A 19,242-nucleotide genomic window follows, 5' to 3' on the forward strand; every position below is an offset into this window, starting at 1 on the left:
TTGCCGTACGTGTGGCCGCCGCGAAATATCCACTTTCAGACCTTGTATCCCGTGTCTCGATTCGATGGACGCTCGTAAATTCCTCTCCCATTGCGCCTGGCCGTTAATAGCCAGCGCGAAATTGAATGTTCGATTCCTCGGCCGCATCTGAAATCATTCCTCTATAACGACCCTCTGAATCGACCCAGCTGACTCGTCGTCCTTCCGACCGGCCAACCAACTGAAATAGGTGTTACATAACTGGCTTGGGTGGGGTCAGTTTGACCCTGACCCAGGAAGAGCAAGTGGAGCGAGCATTTTCTTGAAACGAAAGTTTTCGGTGTTGGTCTTTAGGGGTAAGTTTGCCTGTAGAAATTCTAATTAGATTGGATAAGAATGTCGTTTTAACATCTTAACGCCCTTTGATGTACCAAAGATGATCAATTTTATTTCTTTTTAATAATTTCCTAGGCGTGTGGAAATATGTTTGCCGTTCGTTTGTAACGCTTTGACTTACATTTTTCCAATGGAAGAAAAAGGACAGCGCAATATGCGTTCAATTCTGACACGTCGTCGAGAATCGAAACCTTAATCTGAAAAATAGTAGAGAAGTCGCGTCCTTATCGTAAACCTGGTCCAACTTAAGTATCCTTAACAATACGAAAAGTGAAAGAATATCGAGACTAGGGCGCAGCAAGTTTCAGGTGGACAGTCGGTATAGTCAATTAAGTAGGACACTTTGAAGGAGCAATGTGGGTCACTTTAAACTCCGTAGTATCTGTTGAGGGTTAAAATCACTTTGTAGCGATACTTCGTGAAACTGAAATTGTTTCAGACAATTTACAATGCAGATGCGCGGAGGAAGTATTTGAAGTGACTACCTCCACTCACGCAAATGCCATTGCTTTTGCGGAAAAGTTTGTTAAGCAGAAGTTGTGCAGTTTAAGAAAAAGCGACGAGGTAAACTTAAGATAAAATCGAAGGAAGAATCTCGTTCGGTGATAAAAGTAATTCTTATTGAAAACCTATTCCTCCATCGGTTGTCCAATTTTCCAAATGATATTTTCTTCCCTTTGTCTTCGCCGATTGATTCGACGAGGTACCTTCGGCTAAAGTTCATTTCAATTTTCATTGTAAATAGACACGGGGAATTCTTCGAAACAATGTCCGCTTTAAATTAGAATTGACCGTAAACGTGAGATGTGGTAAAAACGAACAGGTGCGGACGAAGGATTCGATTTAGAGCTAATGGAACGTACATGTCACAGAGTTTCCTCGAAGGGAACTAACGTAAAACGTATTGCCAGTTACATTTGTGTACGCCTTCAGATTTGTTACCTTTATTTTCCTTCCGCTTTGTCGATACTATTTTTCTTGCTGCTCTATCAAAAGTTCAAGTATTCGAGCATTTCAGAACATCAATTACTCATCGATGTAAGTATCTGGAAAATGTTCCGTGAACACTCGAACCTGATTATCGCGTTCCCGCGGTTTTACCATTTTTTCACAAAACGAATATAGAGATACGAAAAATGCCCGAATTTTTTCAAAGGTACAGGGTTTATTCTTAAAGTCTTGTATTTTCCATGCCAGAAATACATATTCAGATTTTTTTTTTTTTTTTAAAGATACGCGGTGGCGAAAAATACTCGCGGAAATACGGTATTTCAATGTGAGAGAAATCGTTAAACAGTGAATAAAGGTTGCACGATTAAAATTTTTCACCAAATTACCTTTTAATCGTTTAGAATTGTACTGGTAAAATCTTTGAACTCACGAAGTCTAAGTGTACGAAAAATTATAATTTATAATAATACATGGAAAGTGTAAAGGATAGTTTAATAACTATATAATTCTAATACCTACGAAATAGCAATTAGAGAAGAATTTGTTGAACAATAATTACACACACACACAAATAGAGTTGCCATATCATCTTCTATATTAATCAAAAGTAGAAACTTTTGAAAACAATGTGAAAAATAACACGAACACTTAATAAAAGCAATTGTATTCGTTCTTTCGTCCATCACGTAGCGAACATAAGTAATTATACGTTTGACCATTTGTAATTGCGTGAACACATGTTTACATTAATAAATAATTTCACTTATTAAAATTTATAATTGCACATTATAATTGCGCTATTATACTGCGAAATATAAAATATACGGTTTGATGTCGACGGCCTGACGTATTAATTAAATTCGGTGCTGGATATATTTCAAGCGAAAGCTGTTGGAAATAATTATTGACATAGTTTTTGTACATTGACAGTGATAGATACAATAGCATATTGCGTAAATATTTATTTGAAATATAGCAATTAGAGTTAGCGATTGAAAAAATAATTTTTTTAAGAAGTATTAGAAATGATTGTTTGATCATTTAAAATTTTATTTTTCCCGATTGATCCTTGGCCTACTATTGTTGATATTAATCACTTACTCGCTTTACGATATACAGGGCGAGCCACGTAAAATAGAAGAATACGAGAAAATTTGTATACCTACGTAATTTGAATGGTATTAAAAAGGGAGAAAAATCTTTTTTTCATGGAAAACATGAGAGGAAATTTCACGCTTGATTTAAAATTTTAGCGAAGCGAAGCGTTACCGAATAAAAATTAGAAAAATAAAATAAAAGTGCTTGCCTGGAGTATATAAATTCGGCGAGCACGCGACGAATAAAATTTCACAGTTGCTTTTACAACAATAGCGCCGTAGCTTTGCCCGCTTTCGAATACACCCGAATCGGACGAACAGTCTGGAAATCATTGTTGAACATTAAGCTTTATCGCCCGTGTACTGTGTGCACGGCCGAATTTATTTGCCGATTTGTCTTATGCCAATAAGCCCGCTATAGAAAAGGATAAATAAAAGCCAGAGAATTGAAAGTGAAAAAAGAGCGCGTAAGGTTTGAAAGAGCGGGAGGGGAAACGTGGTGAATACATTTCGGACAGGGTGAAAAATTTTACTTTCGTAAAAAAAAACCACCATTACGGTGTAATTTATCTGATAAGATTGAAATATTTCCTATTTTGCGAAAGAATCTACCTTCGTCGACTCTATCCATTTTATTGCAACTTTTCATTTCGGTGTATTTACGTTATCCTAAATGTATACTGCTTCTAAAATTTCTCGAAATAACAATCAAATTCTATTCGAGTATTTTAAGAACGCTTTACATTTTTAGGAGATTTCACGTTAAGCGTGAGGTGATATTCTCCCCCTCTTACGAGATAAGAAAACGCAACTGCTTGTTTCCTTTTTATTCGGAATTTCAGGTAATAATAATTTTCAAGGGGAAATTACTTTTATCCTAAATTAAAATGGTCCTCCGTCTAATGTAAAATATTTAAAAACATTGAAACGAACCTTATCGTTATCCCGAATATCTTCTGGAAAAGAAAGCTTGGAACAGTGTATGCAGCTCATTTTACGGGAACGTAAAAATTAATAGGATAATTCTACGGGTACTCTCGCAAAACGAAAAATCATTGAGTAAGAGGAGGGAGAGATAATGATTGCAACATTTTTTTTTTTAGCGAAAAACTTTATCCTGTTCAAACTTAGTAGCTCGTTTATTGAATTAAATAAATGATTTACTCTGTTTCAGCGACGGAGGACAAATTCGATCTTGTATATAGAAAGAAAGTCATAGATGATAAGGATGGGGTGGAGATAACGTGCATGGCAGAAGGACTATTTCCACAACCCACCTTGGATATATCCATCGAGTAAGTACTCCGGCGAGCTTTTCAACCCCTCAAGCATGCTCTACGGTAAACTACCTAATTTTCTCATACTTTCAGATCTTGATAAAAACGAACTTTTGCAACGTTGTTAGCGAATTAAGCATTTGCTCGCGATACAATACGAAACATGGTACAATTTTACTTAAAAAATCAAAATAATTGGAAAGATGAAGTCTTTGTAGACATTGGCGAGAATAACATACTAATCTACAATTATCTTCGGTAGAAATCTGTTGAAAATGTGAAAAAAGAAAATATTTAGTGTTCAACGTTCATCTTCGAGGAAAATACGAGAAATGAAAATATTTAGAATGTAATACTTAAAAATGTCGCCTTTTTGCAAAAATATTCAGTGTCTGGAACAGTGTAAATGCAATTTGAGGATAAATAAAAATTACCGCGTCGTAGCGACAATAATTGCAATGCGTAATAGCCACAAAGGGTGAAAGGTTACTGTTTAGGAATATTTTTTGCAGGCAGTGTAATAATTTGATAATAAAATGTAAAAAAACTCTTTTGTATGTGTAGTGGTTAATAGAGGTATATAGCGTAAATATAAATGATAAAAGCGCTGAAATGAAAACAAACGGAAAAATTCTTATTTTAACGCCGGCAACCTCTCAACGATAACAATGAAAATTGTGAGACAGTACCGTGGGCACTGTTATCTATAATAATACACGCGAAGCGTGTACAAGAACAAAGCCAAGATTAAACTATACCAAATAAAGATTATCATTGTTATTTGAATTATTCATTACGGCCTTTAACGTACTGGATGAACTATTTAAACATATGTAAACTAGTACTAAGTTAGGGAATTACACGCTAGGGAGTCTGAAAATTCTAGAAAATACACCTGATAGCTTTTCAAACTTTCATTTCATTCCTTTTGGAATGTTTTTTGTTTTTAACTAAGAGACCCCTTATAATAAATATTTGAAACTTTGAGTATTCGACATTTTTTATAATATGTAACTTTGTATACTTATTCTAAACGTTAACATTAAAAAATGTTACATACTTGAGATTTGAAGTACTTGAATTTCTGAATTTTTTAATTCCAAAAGAACAATATAAAATACTTGAAAATTCAAACTTAATAATATCTAAAATTTAACTTTGCCCCTCGTTCCAATTTAAAACCATTCACAGACAAACGCAAAACTTATTTCTGAGCAAACCACTTTTTAAGAGTGATACTTGAAAGATACTTGAAAAAAAGGTAATCTCAATTTAGCACCCATTACAGACACGACGATCGATAGATAAATAACAAATGCTTAAAAAGAAATCATAATTCTGTCACGAAAGGGTTAACTCTGCCTGAAAATTATTCAAAGATCAACACTCGAAATTTACAAAAACAACAGAAACAACAAGGCAAGCAAGATACAGCGTGCATCTTCAAAATAACATTAACATGCTAATACCGTGGATTCAGCCGACATGTTGCATGATATTTCGTGTTGGAACGTGGCCGTGATAATTTTGCAAACGTCGCTTCCATTGCAGGGGTGTTTCGGAAAAGCAAACAGCGCAGCCAACGCTTACGCGGGACAAGGATGGACTGTTCAATATCTTATCACGAACGGCCTTACTGGACGAAGATTTACCGAAAGCAGCGATTGTCAAATGCTTGCTCGGTATACCGACGGCGAACTACAACGTTTCCCACAAAACCGTCTACTATCCTGGTTAGTATAAACGTATTTTAATCTATCCCATCTAACTTCGTCTCTCTATCTCTCCAGTCTCCTCTATCTTTCTCTGTCGCGACCTACCGGAAGCGTTTCACCTTTAATCTCTTTATATCGCGACGAGGAAAGGGGAGAGGAATAAAGAAAAAGAAAGAAAATGAAGTAAAGCCCGTTGAACGGAAGATTCGAAGGGGGGGGAGAATACGAGGAGGAAATGCAGGTCGCAGTTACGAGAATTAACGACGTTTTATTCTCGCGTCTCCCTTAGAAATCGATTGATATTAACCCTTTAACTAGAACTCCGACGAGTTTGCTCGCGTTTCGCGATATAAATATTTGCCCGACGAAGTTTGCGCTTTTATCACCGCGATAAGCTCCGCCGAGCGGTTTTAATCGGTTTACTTTGGCCTCCTTTTAAATAAATTCTATCTTTTTTTTTTTTTTGTTAAATCGTCGCCGCGGAGAATACGAAATTTACGGCCAGATAGTTCTGAAATAACGACTGTGTGCCCTCGTTTGTATTCTATCACTGAAAATTAGTACGAAATTAAAGGGTTAATCGCTCGTGATCTACACAACGTGTTACGAAAGTCTGCCCACTGTATCGCTATCTCTTTATTTTGTTTTATAAAATTTGTTAACTTTCATGAAAATCAACCTTAGACACTGGGAAGAGTAGAAAAACTTGGAAAGAGAAAGCTGAAGAAAATATTGTTCTGAACAAACTTTTGTAGCTTTGATACTATACTATACTGAAAATAATTGCAGAGCTTTTTCCTATCTTCGAATATTCCGAATAATTGCCACCAAGCGTAAGTATCGCAAGGGCTTCGCTAACAATGACTGGGATACTAAAAGTTTTATCGAGAATTTCTGTGTCGTTGATGTAAATAACATTCTGTATCTCGATGTTTAACGTTCAATAATATTCGAAGAATTCTCTTGGCCCACGTGCAATGTGTCTCCTGTGTGTACATGTTTTCTGTACGTACAACAAACAACATGCGTCAATATAACAAATTAAACGTGATCGATTGTTAGCAAATTCAGCCCTATCCATCTGTGCATACACATGTAGTGTACGTATGCGCGTCCCTGATGCGTATCACTCGCGCGTCACGCCCTACGAAACGTTACCGTCAACCGATATCTTCCCTTGGGTCGGTAAATAAACCTACTCCCCCCTTACCCAAACGGTGTCCGAACAATTTATGTGTTTCTTTTTTTTTTTTTCTTCTTTCCACGGCTCTATCTTTTCGGCGCGAATACACCGCGTTCTTCCATGTTTCCGCTTCCGTGAGGAAATATTGCAACACTTCCGTCCGGACACATTCACTTCTGACAATTAACTTCTCGCGTAGAACGGTGTAATAAAGTCACGCGGGAAATACAAAGATATACCAGAAACGAAGGAAATTTTCGCGACGAAGAAATCGTGCTTCGTAAAAATTTGGAAAGGGGGACCGGGGTAATAATGTTTTACGAACCTTTAACCGAAATTGAAAGTACGTGGGAAACGTTCTGTGTAAAAAGGTACGAAGTATCTCGTAGGATGTGTTCTTGAGAGAGGGATGGGTGAATAGGTGTGTTAAAGACTTCTGACGAGTTACGTTTTCGAAGAAGAGGAAGTAAAAGAACGTCTCGGAATGTCTAAATTTGCCAGAAGAATCGCTTCAGTTTTTGTCATAAAATCTAGAACAATTTTATCGGCGATTATGAAAGTGATCGAGTTTTTCTCTTATTTTATGTTACATCGATCCACTGTTTCACTGTTGCGAAAGAATTTTCGCGAAATAGCAGTGAAATGAGCAATAACATGAAAGTATCACTTTCATAATGAGCCGCGGCAATTTCACGTTCATTTCGATAATGATGTAAGTTATTTGTGATGCAGAATTACCTCTATTATATGCAACTGCAGGACCAGTGACAAAGGAAAATTATTTACTACCTTACATTACACTAATTCATCACGAATATTTCGAAACCCTCGAAATATCAGAAACAGAGAATTGTGCTGTTAAAGCAGAATATTAGTAGAAATGAATTAAGCACAATCACAATTACAACATAAATAAATACATATATGTTTCAACTTATTTCGTTCATAAAACTCATTATCTTCTGTTACCGCAAGTCGCCAATTAGGATAGACAATTAATTACAAAAATGGTGTAAGTCATTGAAGAGTTTAAAAGACACGTTTTCCTCTCAAATTACCCACAGAATTTTACAATGGTAGATAAGCTTCACATTAGAGAAGCATGTGTGGAACATTTAGTTCCACAATGGAAAACTATTTTAATACGTGACTTACGCCACTTTCACAATCACCGGCACATTTATTTCCAAAAGAAACAAGAAGAAAACTGTTCCACGCAGATCACACAGTCACCAATACCCCGCACAATCTAACACGACACCACAAGCGAAACCTAGAACCCAGTTCCCTAATGACCGTCCTCGAACGCAACCGCGAGCGACGCTGACCGAAATCATCTTAATCAAGCGTGCAACGTTTCAGCTTATTATACGTGTCCTTCCATTATCCCAGCACCGTCTGATCCCGCTAAGATGACATTCCAGCGACGGCAGACGGGTTCAAAGGGCAAAGTCCTAAGAGGGTAACCCGCGCGCCGAAGGGTCAAGTGGTGGGCGTCGACAGGCGTCTTGGCGTGTGCATCGCGTTTCCTCACAGACGGCCGGGGTATTTTGCGGTGAAACTTGTAGCCACGTCCTTCCTCTTGCCTCGTTATCATCTCGGCCAAAGAACGGTTTTCAGCTTGTCCGGTTGCACCGGGAGCCGTCGCCGCGCGTAGACGGCAGAAGGAAAGGACTAAATTACACACGGGTTAAATTGCTTGTACTCGCAAGCAGCACGCCCTGCCTATTATCGTCCAATTTTCTCTCTTCTCACTGAACTAAATCTTCTACCCTTTCTCTCTTTCTCTGTTCTTCGTGAAGTTCCTTCTCCGAAAGATCCGACAAAAATACGAAAAGACCGGTCGCGGTCCCCTACTTTGTGACTCAAGACGACACACGACGCCCCCTCCACGACGGTGTTACTCGCTTTCACACGGGAATGGATTCTTCGTTAGCCCTTCGTTCGCCCTAGGTGTTTGCCAATTTGCGCCCCCGTCTATTCGACGGTCGGGCGCGTGACGAGCATACCGATCTGCCTCGGTCACTCTCGCCGGCTGGCTTATTATTGATACGTTCTACTTCCGACGCGGCCGGCTACAGTAGAACAGATGCGCGCAAACCCCGACCGACTAATAACTAATTCCCGGCTATTTGACGATTTCGGGCGAATTCGGCGGAAATTAGGGATGAAAAGAAGGAGGATTATTGATGAAATTTTCACTGATTTGTGTGTTACTGAATAGACCGGCGGCCGTTGCGGGAATCGAATGGAAGAGCCGTGTAAAGTCCTCGTTGATGAAATAGTCGTGTGGTTAGTAATTAGACGTAAACTAAAGGCGGGAGGAAATATCTGGATATCTAAAATTGTGTAATTTTCCGTTAAAAATACAAACACTGTTTTGATATTCTTGTCGTAGATGCTTCTAATTGAACTTTCGTGTATGAATTAATAACATCGTGAAAGGTTAACGTCGCGTAAAGAGCTAACAGAGTTAGGTACGTAAGTTTGGTCTGATTAAAAGTGATGTAATTGTGAAATTCATTTTTCGAATGTAACAGTCGCAACGGAACTGTGACTTTTCTCATTTCTCATTGGATAACTCGTGCTGAAAATTTAATTCCTTTACGTGATTATCTCTCTCACTTGTCACGGAACTAGCATAATAAAATTAAAGGACTCCTGAAGTTTCCCCGAGCATTATGTTGTATAATACAGTGTTCGCTTAATGTTGCGCCAAACCGCGAGACATTAATTACCTTGCCGAAGCAACTTCCGCGCAAAAATATTTGTCCGCTGTTTCCACCGTACGTATAATTACATTCACACGTTTTGTTTTTTTTTTTTTTTAAACGAGACGTTGAATCGAAGTTTACGAATATCGAGAATTCCACCGACATTGTGAAAAATATTAAAAATGTCCCCGTGATAAATTCATGCCTCAGAACAAACTGACCCACTTTCAATCAGACGTTATTTGTTCCTTTCGTTTCTATGTTAGCATTTGCTGTGTTTACAGAACGCGCTATGAATATGTATAATTAGATAGATAATCCCCGGATGCATGCGCATATTAAACGTGTTCGTAAGTTTCCCAGTTTATTTAGTATTTTTAGTCAGTCTTTTATTCCGTTTTTCTTTACTAACGATCCAACGCTTATTTTTATGATTTCATGTTTTTATCATCGCCATATACTGTCTAAACGATACAGACAGTTATTAAATCATGCAATTGTGTTATACATCTCTTCGACGAATAGAAATTATATCCCATTCGTAGAATAACATGTACACATTAGGAAAAAAAATATAGTATATCACCGATAGTAATACATCTCCTCTTTTTCTCAACTTTCGTTTTTCATACTTTCATTCTTCGGCCTTTCCTTTGCGCTTATCAACAAACTCGGAAACAAACTTAACACCTACAAGGGAACATCCCGAAGTGATAATCACAGATTTTCGATCAAACTTTGGTGTATTTTGACACGTATTTGAATGAAAATCGGCGTCGAAGGTGAAGACAGTAAACTTATTTTTCAATTTTCTTGCTGAAAAATACAAAATTCGTTAATTTGCACTGTTCCTCTATCTCTAATCATTTTCGAGACATTAGACCAAATACACTTACTACCTACAACTTTAAGGACGATTTCCATCCCTTTAACGTGAACAATTACCGACAAATAAAAATACGTGTCAAATATTTTTTTAAGTACTACAATATACCAAACGAAGTTTGGTCGATATTGGTAATGATCACTTCGGGGTGTTCCCTCGTTAGAAAAGAGAAACTAATTCATCACTTATCATCGTGTGCTCTCTTTTTTTCTAACAAAATTCTGTATTAAAAAACCAACACTATTTCTAACCCACTGAAACGAACTAAAAACTGCGATTGGTCGCCTACGTTTCTAACACTCTAACTACCCAGTTCGTAGAAATATCTATGCTTATTACTTGATGGACGCGATATGTGGTGTTTATTGTGCAGGACCGCCTACTACTACTTCAACCGCTACAACGAAGCTGCTGCACAAAATGGAGATCCAAGCGCTAGACAACTCAGAGGCTGGCAATGGTGGTGGTAAGGCTTGTAAATTTCTCCTCGTCTATTCACGACATCACCACCATAAGCCACCATCGTTCATGAGATTTGGAAACTTTGACAAGATCGATAGTGTTGTCTTTCTTGCGTGCGGGATTCCGATTCCCGGTCATTCTCCTTCCATACCCGAATTTGCTCGTGAACGCCTGAAAATCGCTTTAGATGCCCAGGGCCCATGGTTTTCCAGCGAAGAGTCCGGAGAACGCGCCGACAAGAAGCACGCGGTTTATTCTGTCTTGAACGTGGTTCGATGCCAAACGACTCGATTACGAATGAAATTCACGTGTATGGATCTGTATAAACGAACTATCTATTCGAAATGAAACTCTCTGTGTGCTGAGAGAGTGAAGTGTTTGAATATCAAGGGAATGAGGTTCTTGGAAAATGAAGATCCACAAGTGATAATCACCGATATTGATGAAACTCTGGCAAAAAAAAATATTTGACACACTTTTCTTATCTGCAATCGTTCATACTGAAGGGGTGAAAATTGTCGTCAAAGATGAGGGTAATAATCATATTCAGTGAAAATTACTTTGTTTTTTATTTTTGGAAATTGTTAAGAAATACAAAATTCGTCAACTGTTTCTCTATCTTCAAAAATTCTCCAGATTTTAGACGAAATGGACTTACTACCTACAACTTTGAGGGTGATTTTCACACCTCCAATGTGGATGATTGCCGATATAAAAAAATACGTGTCGAATAGTTTTTGGAGGACTACTGTATATCAAAGTTTCATCAAAATCGGTGATTATCACTTTGGGATATTCCGTTGTTAGTAAATTTTGATAGTCGAATCATTTTATGTTAATATCGGTGTTATGAAACTAAGGAAAATAGAAACTTTTATATTATATTTGAATTTTTCAAATTTTAATTAGAAAAATTTGACAAAGTGAAAGGAAAGGAACTTAAAATATTGGAATCTGTGTTAAAAGAGTGAAATGTTTGAAGATCGAGAAATTCTTAGTAAATTTTGATAGAAATTAAAATATTTGTATTGTGATATTTGAATTTTTTTGTGTCTAGGTGAAAAAGACGAACATAAAGTGTTGAAATAAAGGTCTTTAGGTATTGAATATTGAAAGTAAAATTATTCAATTTTTACATAACTTGGTATAAATTTGACTAAATGTTGATAATTCTACAATGCATTAGAAATGTTCAATATTATACAGGTGAGTTTCGTTTCAATTCGAGAAGTCGTTCGAGCCACATTTTGAACAGCTTGTTTTTAGCATCGTGTTTTCTGCACTTCATTGCACTTTGACACTTGTTCTGAGGCACCAAACGCTGTTCAACGCTCTGATCATGTTAGAACTGTTAGTCATAGGCGCATTAATAGATATAATACACTACTAAGTTTGTTTTACTGCTTGCATTCGATCTCCAATTTTATCTCTGCTCTTCGTTATCCCATAAATATTACACACGCATCGTGAAAGGCAATGAAATATCAATTATAGAGAAAAACACCACCGAAACAAGGTTAAGTAGAATAGAAGAAAACAAAAATTAACCTAGTCAATACTAAACAACGTTCTGTTATTTTATTTTTATATTCTTTTTATATTCTTTTGACAACGATGACAAACGACATGATACAATTCGATCTCCTCAAAGTTCTCGAACGATTTAACCGAATTCCAAACATCTCGAGCACGATTAACAAGTGTGCAACGCGTACCTGTATTAACAACCCCTCCGTTCCGCTTCGACAAGTAAAATATTTATACGCTAATTATGCCCGCCTGCGCTAGCAAAATAACCAGTATTTGCAGAATAGTATGCAGAGGTAACGCGACACAATTCCTAGACGTAATAAATAAATAAACACGAGCCAGGTGTCCCAAATGTGCTTTATAATGGAAACTGCACTTCTTCGTAAATATTCTATCAGGATTAATGTTTGTATAAATCTACCCCGGGTAAATGAGGTTCGCAGACGCGGCAATTCCTTTTCATAGAAATAGAAAATAAATATTCAGCAACGGTGGGAAGATTAATTTTCAAGGGAGAAATCACTTTTCACCGAATGCAGAGGGTACCACGAGAACGTGTTTTCCTATTCTTTATTTTATTGTTTATCATTTGTAACCTCGATTTATACCTGCTGTCTTTTCTCTCTTTCTTTCGTTACGCGTGCTCCTTTGGAAAATCTGAACAACGAGGCCTGTTCAGAGATGAATATTTCAGGGCCACAGAGTCGATATTACGATAAACGAATCATCTGGAATCTAGTTGGCCAATCGATTTTTCATGATGCAATATCGTCTATACTGCGTTTCTCATTTCCTCGACAGGAGTCTTATTTCCTTTTCACGCCGTCCGTGCAAAAAGAAACCGGTGAATTTTTGTGTAATCACCGGCTTCTTTCGCCGTTTCTTAGGGCCCCGTTCGCGGCCGAGTACGCAGAGCGTTGCTTCTCTAAATAACCCCGAGGGAAGTTAAACAGCTGAAACGCACGGTAAATGTTACCTAATTTATATTAAAGAATTTTAAAGAAAATCAAAGAAAAAAAGAAGAGAAAAGAAGCACGCGCGAAATTTGTATTTAAAACACCGTAGACTTGAAGATTTTTCAAATCTTTAAAAATGAATTTATGAATTAAAAGTCTTTCGATTTTTAAAAATGAACTTATCATGAGCGTGGAAGAGAGGAAAGTTAAACAGCTAAAATGCACGATAAATTTTATCTAATTTATATATGTAAAAAAAAAAAGGAAAAACACGCGCGAAATTTGTGTTTACTAAATGATATTTTCCCTTCGCTAAAAGCTCTGTTTGGCATACTCGTTTAAAATTCCAGTGAATTTAAGTATTCCGCGAGATAAAAAATGTATTTCAATTTATATTCAAAAACGTGATAAACACTATAAACGTTATAAACTCTACCTAAATTGACCTGTGGCAATTTTTTTCAAGAGGCATAAGTACAAAATGCATCGTCGAACATTGGTCAATGATGTTCAAAATGTTCAAATACCAAATTTCATTCAAAACTCGCGACTGTTTTGCATGGAAACAAAATTGCACGAAAGCGTAACAACGAGTTTTAATTCGACAGGTAAAAAGCTTTTAAAAACAACTGTCCGAAATACCATGAAAAAGAGAAGAAAATAGCAGCTCGCATTGTCTATAAATTCCACCAATATGGTGCTCGCGTTTGAAACACGACCGATGTCGAACTCCCCTGAAAATCAGCTTTTCCTAACCGGAAAAAGTGCCTCGGTTCACCGAGAAAAGTATCTTAATTCATCGCGTCCTTAAAACTCAACCTTTATGTCGTTCGCGTAAAAACGAACGCGCCCCTAAAGAAGAAGAAAGAACGAGGAATTTTTATTCCGTCTAAACTAAATCCAAAGTTGTAAACACCGGATGACAGCGTGTTCGCTTGGCTCGCGTACAAATTAACAGACTTCAACGTCTTTACCCGATCATTAAGAAGAGGAAGCCGAAGAAAAAGAAGAAGAAGAAAGAAAAAAACACGGAGGAGAGGGAGAGAAGGAGGACGAAAGGCTAGGTACACGGTAGATTAATCTTCCCGCTGATAATCGAGCATCGCTGAAGGATAAGGTTAATAAACTAACAGCAGCGTAAGTTCTGGTTGAAGGGGATGAAGGGAAGCGGTATTTCCTCTTGAAGCTCATCAGCTGGCATTACTACGCCACGCTAATAAATAGCCGAAGTTGAGGTTGCGTTAATACCTCCTCCTCTTATACACTGGCGCACAAATTTCCTCGGTGATATGCTATCAAGCACTTTGCCGATCCATATCGTCGGAAATGCGTTAAAGTTTCTGGCCGAGCATCAAAGAGGAACGGTGTGTGTAACTTTCTTTTTCCGCGAAATTTGTAATACGTGGCGGCTCCGACGAAAAAAGGAACGAGAACTAAGGCTGGAACTTTTACCATCGAAAGGGATCACGAAGGAATTGGAATGCTCTTCGATCGAACATCGCGAAATAGCGTATAAGCGTTTTTCCTTCTTTTTTTTTTTTTGGTTCTTGTTTCTGTGGGCCCAAAAACGTGATAAATTACTTTGGAGTATGTTTGACTTTAGGAGGAACGTCGGTAATGATTGGAAGAATGCTTTTGTTACATGGGACAGAGGTGAAGCAGTTGCAAGTTTGAAAATTAGTTTAATAGTTTAACTGTGCCGTTTTCTCTCGTTTCCTGGGAATTTTGTGTGGTGTAGAATGCTTGAGAAATGAAGAATGAAAGTATTTAACAGTGTATTGCAAATGGAAAGGAAATTGTTGAAATATACTCTTTGGAATATTTGTATTAAGGAATTGAATATGAAAGTATTAATTATATTAGGTTGGAAAGTTCGTGCCGATTTTCTAGCCAATTACTAGTTTCTTCTCGGAGTTACACTGTTTTACAGACGAGAGAAAATAGAACACTTTTCCGATATTTAATGTTTCTCTTTTACCAAAAAGAAGGATAGTCTATCTGAACAATTGTTCGTAAAATTTACAAAATTTAGAGACGAAAATTTTGATCTTAAAGAATATAAAGAAGCAAAGTTTCGAAACGAAATGGAATTTTCAAATTACCAAAAAGACGGCGAAATATGAAATTTTCTTATTTACTTAAACATCAAAATTTTCCGGAATTTATCACAGTATTATTTCATCGTCATTTCCCGGACAACGCAGTAGTATTTCGAGATTGATAAAAAAAAAAAAAACCTATTAAATTGTGAAACTAACGAAGAAAATACAAGGTTCTGTGTCGGCTAATTGCAAGAACTGAAGCCCTACTTACAGCGTGAACTACTGCAAATTTCATGTACACGCTGAATATACCGCAATGTCATTGAAACTGGGATATGTTAATATGTTGCATGCTGCTAGTTGAATTTCATATATGCTAAAAGTTTCTCTGGAAATGCGTACCTGTTTCTAGGAAGCTTCTTCGATCGTTTTACAGAGCACGCCGAAATAAAATACGCGGCAAGCAAAGAACTTGGAAAGTTAATTTGTATTTATTATTAAGTTAGTACAACCAGACGATGCTTCTAACAATGTACACTAATTAGCCATGGAAGTTAGACCTCGTTTGCATCAGATAGGAACGTTGGTGGATCATTATCATATGGATATATCCACTAACTGCACGGAATCAGGCAGCATTCAATTTGAATTCCCTGCTGCTTCTATGATTATGGACGATGAAAAGTTGAATTGCTAAATGTTCCTCTAAATATATATATTCTGTAATTGTTTGAAATTGTTTGCACCTCTAAAACATTTATCATGAAATTCATACGTACCGCTAATAATCGATTTAAAAACACACGATTCTAGCAGAACAGGTCTCGCGATAACGCCTCCATTTTGTAACATTCGTACTTTTCAAAAATTCGAGAAGAAAGCTGATAGTTACGTTTGTATCTTCCGGGAAAAATTGAAATTTTTCATCTAGTAATTACCTACGAAAAAAAATTCTCTAACTTTATCTATTTTTCGACGCGCCTCAAGGTGTGGGGCGTGCACCTCCTTAAAAGTTTAAATGCTAACATAAAGCTAACTTTTTATTTCCATTTGCCAAAGTAGAAATTAACGTCAGGTACGAAAGAGGCGTTCAAATGAATACCGAGAGTTCCCATTAAAATTTCCAGCAATGTTGCACAGCGTTGTAACTCCCGGCGTAAAGTATACACACCGAACAGTCAGCGGAACTTTCCCGGCAAGTCTGTACAAAAACACCTTCCTACCTCGGATGATTAAATTGTTCAAAGCAACATATCTCTGAAACGTAGCGCGTGACATCTTTCCCCGTGGAAAATTTCTTCCATCAAGTTAACCGAACTTTCCCGTGATATATCGCCGTAGAAGAAACTTCCATCCAACGATTAAATCGCCCGGCTGAACACTTTCGGAACGGTTTGCCACGCAAAAACAAGCCTTTCCCCAGGCGATTAAATCTCTCGTCCGGCTATTTTTGAGTCACCCTGTACGAGAGAACACTTGCACAAATCCTCTCTGATCACTGTCTGGACCCTTCTCCGTTCTCCTACCATCGTTTCATCCTCCGTTGCCGAACGATTAAATCGGCCAAGCCGTAGAAAAAAAAAAGAAAGAAGTTCTTTCGAGCAATAGAAACGTTTCGTTTAGGTAATGCAAGGAAGCGATAGGTAAAACAAGGAAGCTCGCAAATAAGAAAGTAATTAGCCGTGGCGGGGGCTATGGAGTTAATTCTTATTGCTAATGGAAACTCCTTCTGCTGACAGAGGGTGTGAGAGAGAAAAAGAGAGAGAGAGAGAGAGAGAGGAAGAAGACGAAGGAGAGATAAAGCGAAACGACCCGGTTTGCAGAACACACACCCTAATTTAAGGACATGCAGTTTACATTAGCGGTCCCTGACTTATTGTCAGCGTAACACCGGTGTCACGAACAAAGTATCGAGGCGTTACGCCCGTCGTATCTCATAAACTTTTTGGCGGGATCGTAATCAAAGCTTAACGACGGCCGTAAAGGAAAATGATATCCGCGGCAATAATTTCCGCCTGGGAAAGATATTTTCCTACGGCCTTCCTCCTCCTCGTCGACATGTTTAATGGCCCCTAACCCATCGATTAACGGTTAGCCTCGGCCATCGGTGGTTTGAAATAATAATGCACGCAAAAAGCATGCCTCCTATTGATCGCGATGATAATGAGCCGGAAAGTGAAAAGAAACTGTGGATTGAACTTGTGTTCTTCGCTTCAGGGTTGAAGAAGAAATTCTCTTCTTCGGAAGTCACTCGTCGTACAGCATCGTATGGATGATCCTTCTAATTTCTGTTTGATTAGATATTTTCGAGCATTGTATTCGCAACTGCACCGGCATGTGCAACCACCAAGAGACCTTAGTAATTAGAGAGAAAAAAAAACAAAACACCTTGGAAATATGTTTCGAGCAAATGTTAACGTGAAATGGTTAATTCGTGACCAATTTTTCTAACATGATTGATGGTTTTGATTGCAGGAAATTTCGCTGATCGATTGTCAATTAACGTCCTGCTAGTCATGATGCATTTGGTACTGGTCAACATATTCAATTAACCGTTTGATTGTTAGGTGAGCAAATTAATCTACTATTTCCTTGATATATGATCCATTTAGCCGCAACCCGGTTTTCATAGAATTTCGTGCACTTTATATTACGGCTGGTTAGGTTGAATGTCGTCCCTTGAATAAAATATCAAAGGGACGTGACTTTTTCAAAGCTGGATACGCGTAGTCCAAGTAATTTCCATAAAATTGTTCACACTTTTCACCAACGACCACCCCCTCCCCCCGCCAACTTCATAATGCCAATTTGACAAGCACTATGACATGAAACAAAAGGAAGTGTTCCTCGTTTCAAGTTAATTAATTTTTAGAATAAAAAATACGAGAGATCCACGGTAAAATCAACTTACCTACCGTCTTCTCTTTTTCACATTTTTTTTTCTACATACCACAAATAAACTAGGTATTATTTAATTATTAAACAAGTTTCTTTGTAACTTCAATTTCACCATTTTCTTTTCATTCGAAGTTTTCGAACGTTTTATCCATATCAACTTACTATTTCGAGATACTTAGCGCACGATTCACCCGGAAAACACTTTGTCAATATCTGTACGCGGAGTATTACCCCCAAAAAGCTCATCATAAATATTTACGCGAGTGGTAAATCATTTTTAAGATAGTGGAACGTCGAAGATTGAGTAAAAATAGCCGGTGAATAAACATGTACTTATTGTGAAATATTTGATTTCAGGTCGCCGCCTAAACGAAGTCCCGAACGACTGGCGAACGCGTGTTAAAGGTCAGCCGTTCCGACCTATCGTCTTATACTACGCCTAAGATACTTATCGACGGACATCGTGTGCCCACGTTAAATGTTTCACAAAATGTGACAGAGTCAAGCGTCAAGGAATCGGTCAACGTTCACGTTCATCGTTCGCACGAGAAAGTCCTGTTTGTATAATTCGACACACACACACGCTCGCGCGGAGGAAGAGTGAGTGAGTGAGTACGTGAGTTAGTGATTGAATGAGTGAGTGAGTGAGTCAATGAATGAGTGAATAAGTGAATGATTGAGTGAGTGAGTAAGTCAATAAATGAGTGAATGAGCGAAAACAGTGAGTAAGTGAGTGTGTGAATGAGTGAGTGAGTGAGTGAATGAGTGAGTGAGAGAGAGAATTCTTCTAGTTCTCTTCGGTCGCGAGCAATCACACCGACACACACATACAAAAAACACATTGTACGCGCTGTTTAGAGTGTTATTTGTACTTGTAATGAAGTTCTAGTTTATCACGACCAGCGTGGACGCTATTTAAAACCAAAGATATAAGTAAAACCTGTTGATCGAAGAGAAGAAGAACGAGGGGAAAAAGCGAGAAATAGAGGAATATTCTCGGAGGCGTGGCATTGTAAATAATGTTCAAGATTTGATCGTATTACAGTTCGAGTCATATTGTAGACTGTGTTTGTTACTCTTCGTGTTACGTCAGATTCATAATATATTGTTTAAATGAATAAGATCTATGGAACTTTACATACGATATACAACAGAT

At 37.7% G+C, this 19,242-nt stretch overlaps 1 protein-coding gene across 1 annotated transcript in view; it reads left to right on the top strand.

The window, feature by feature from the left end:
• The window catches only part of LOC108576966, a 31,189-nt gene extending 12,495 nt beyond the window's left edge, over positions 1 to 18,694 (top strand). Inside the window, exons 3-7 of the mRNA XM_017940042.1 lie at positions 3,598 to 3,718; positions 5,252 to 5,433; positions 10,572 to 10,664; positions 17,664 to 17,755; positions 18,444 to 18,694. Coding sequence (XP_017795531.1) covers positions 3,598 to 3,718; positions 5,252 to 5,433; positions 10,572 to 10,664; positions 17,664 to 17,740 — 473 coding nt within the window. The 3' untranslated portion in view covers positions 17,741 to 17,755; positions 18,444 to 18,694. The remainder of the gene's footprint in view (positions 1 to 3,597; positions 3,719 to 5,251; positions 5,434 to 10,571; positions 10,665 to 17,663; positions 17,756 to 18,443) is intronic.
• Positions 18,695 to 19,242: the final 548 nt, after the last annotated feature.

Source organism: Habropoda laboriosa, unplaced genomic scaffold, assembly GCF_001263275.1.
Source record: "Habropoda laboriosa isolate 0110345459 unplaced genomic scaffold, ASM126327v1 scaffold622, whole genome shotgun sequence".
NCBI lineage: Eukaryota > Metazoa > Arthropoda > Insecta > Hymenoptera > Apidae > Habropoda > Habropoda laboriosa.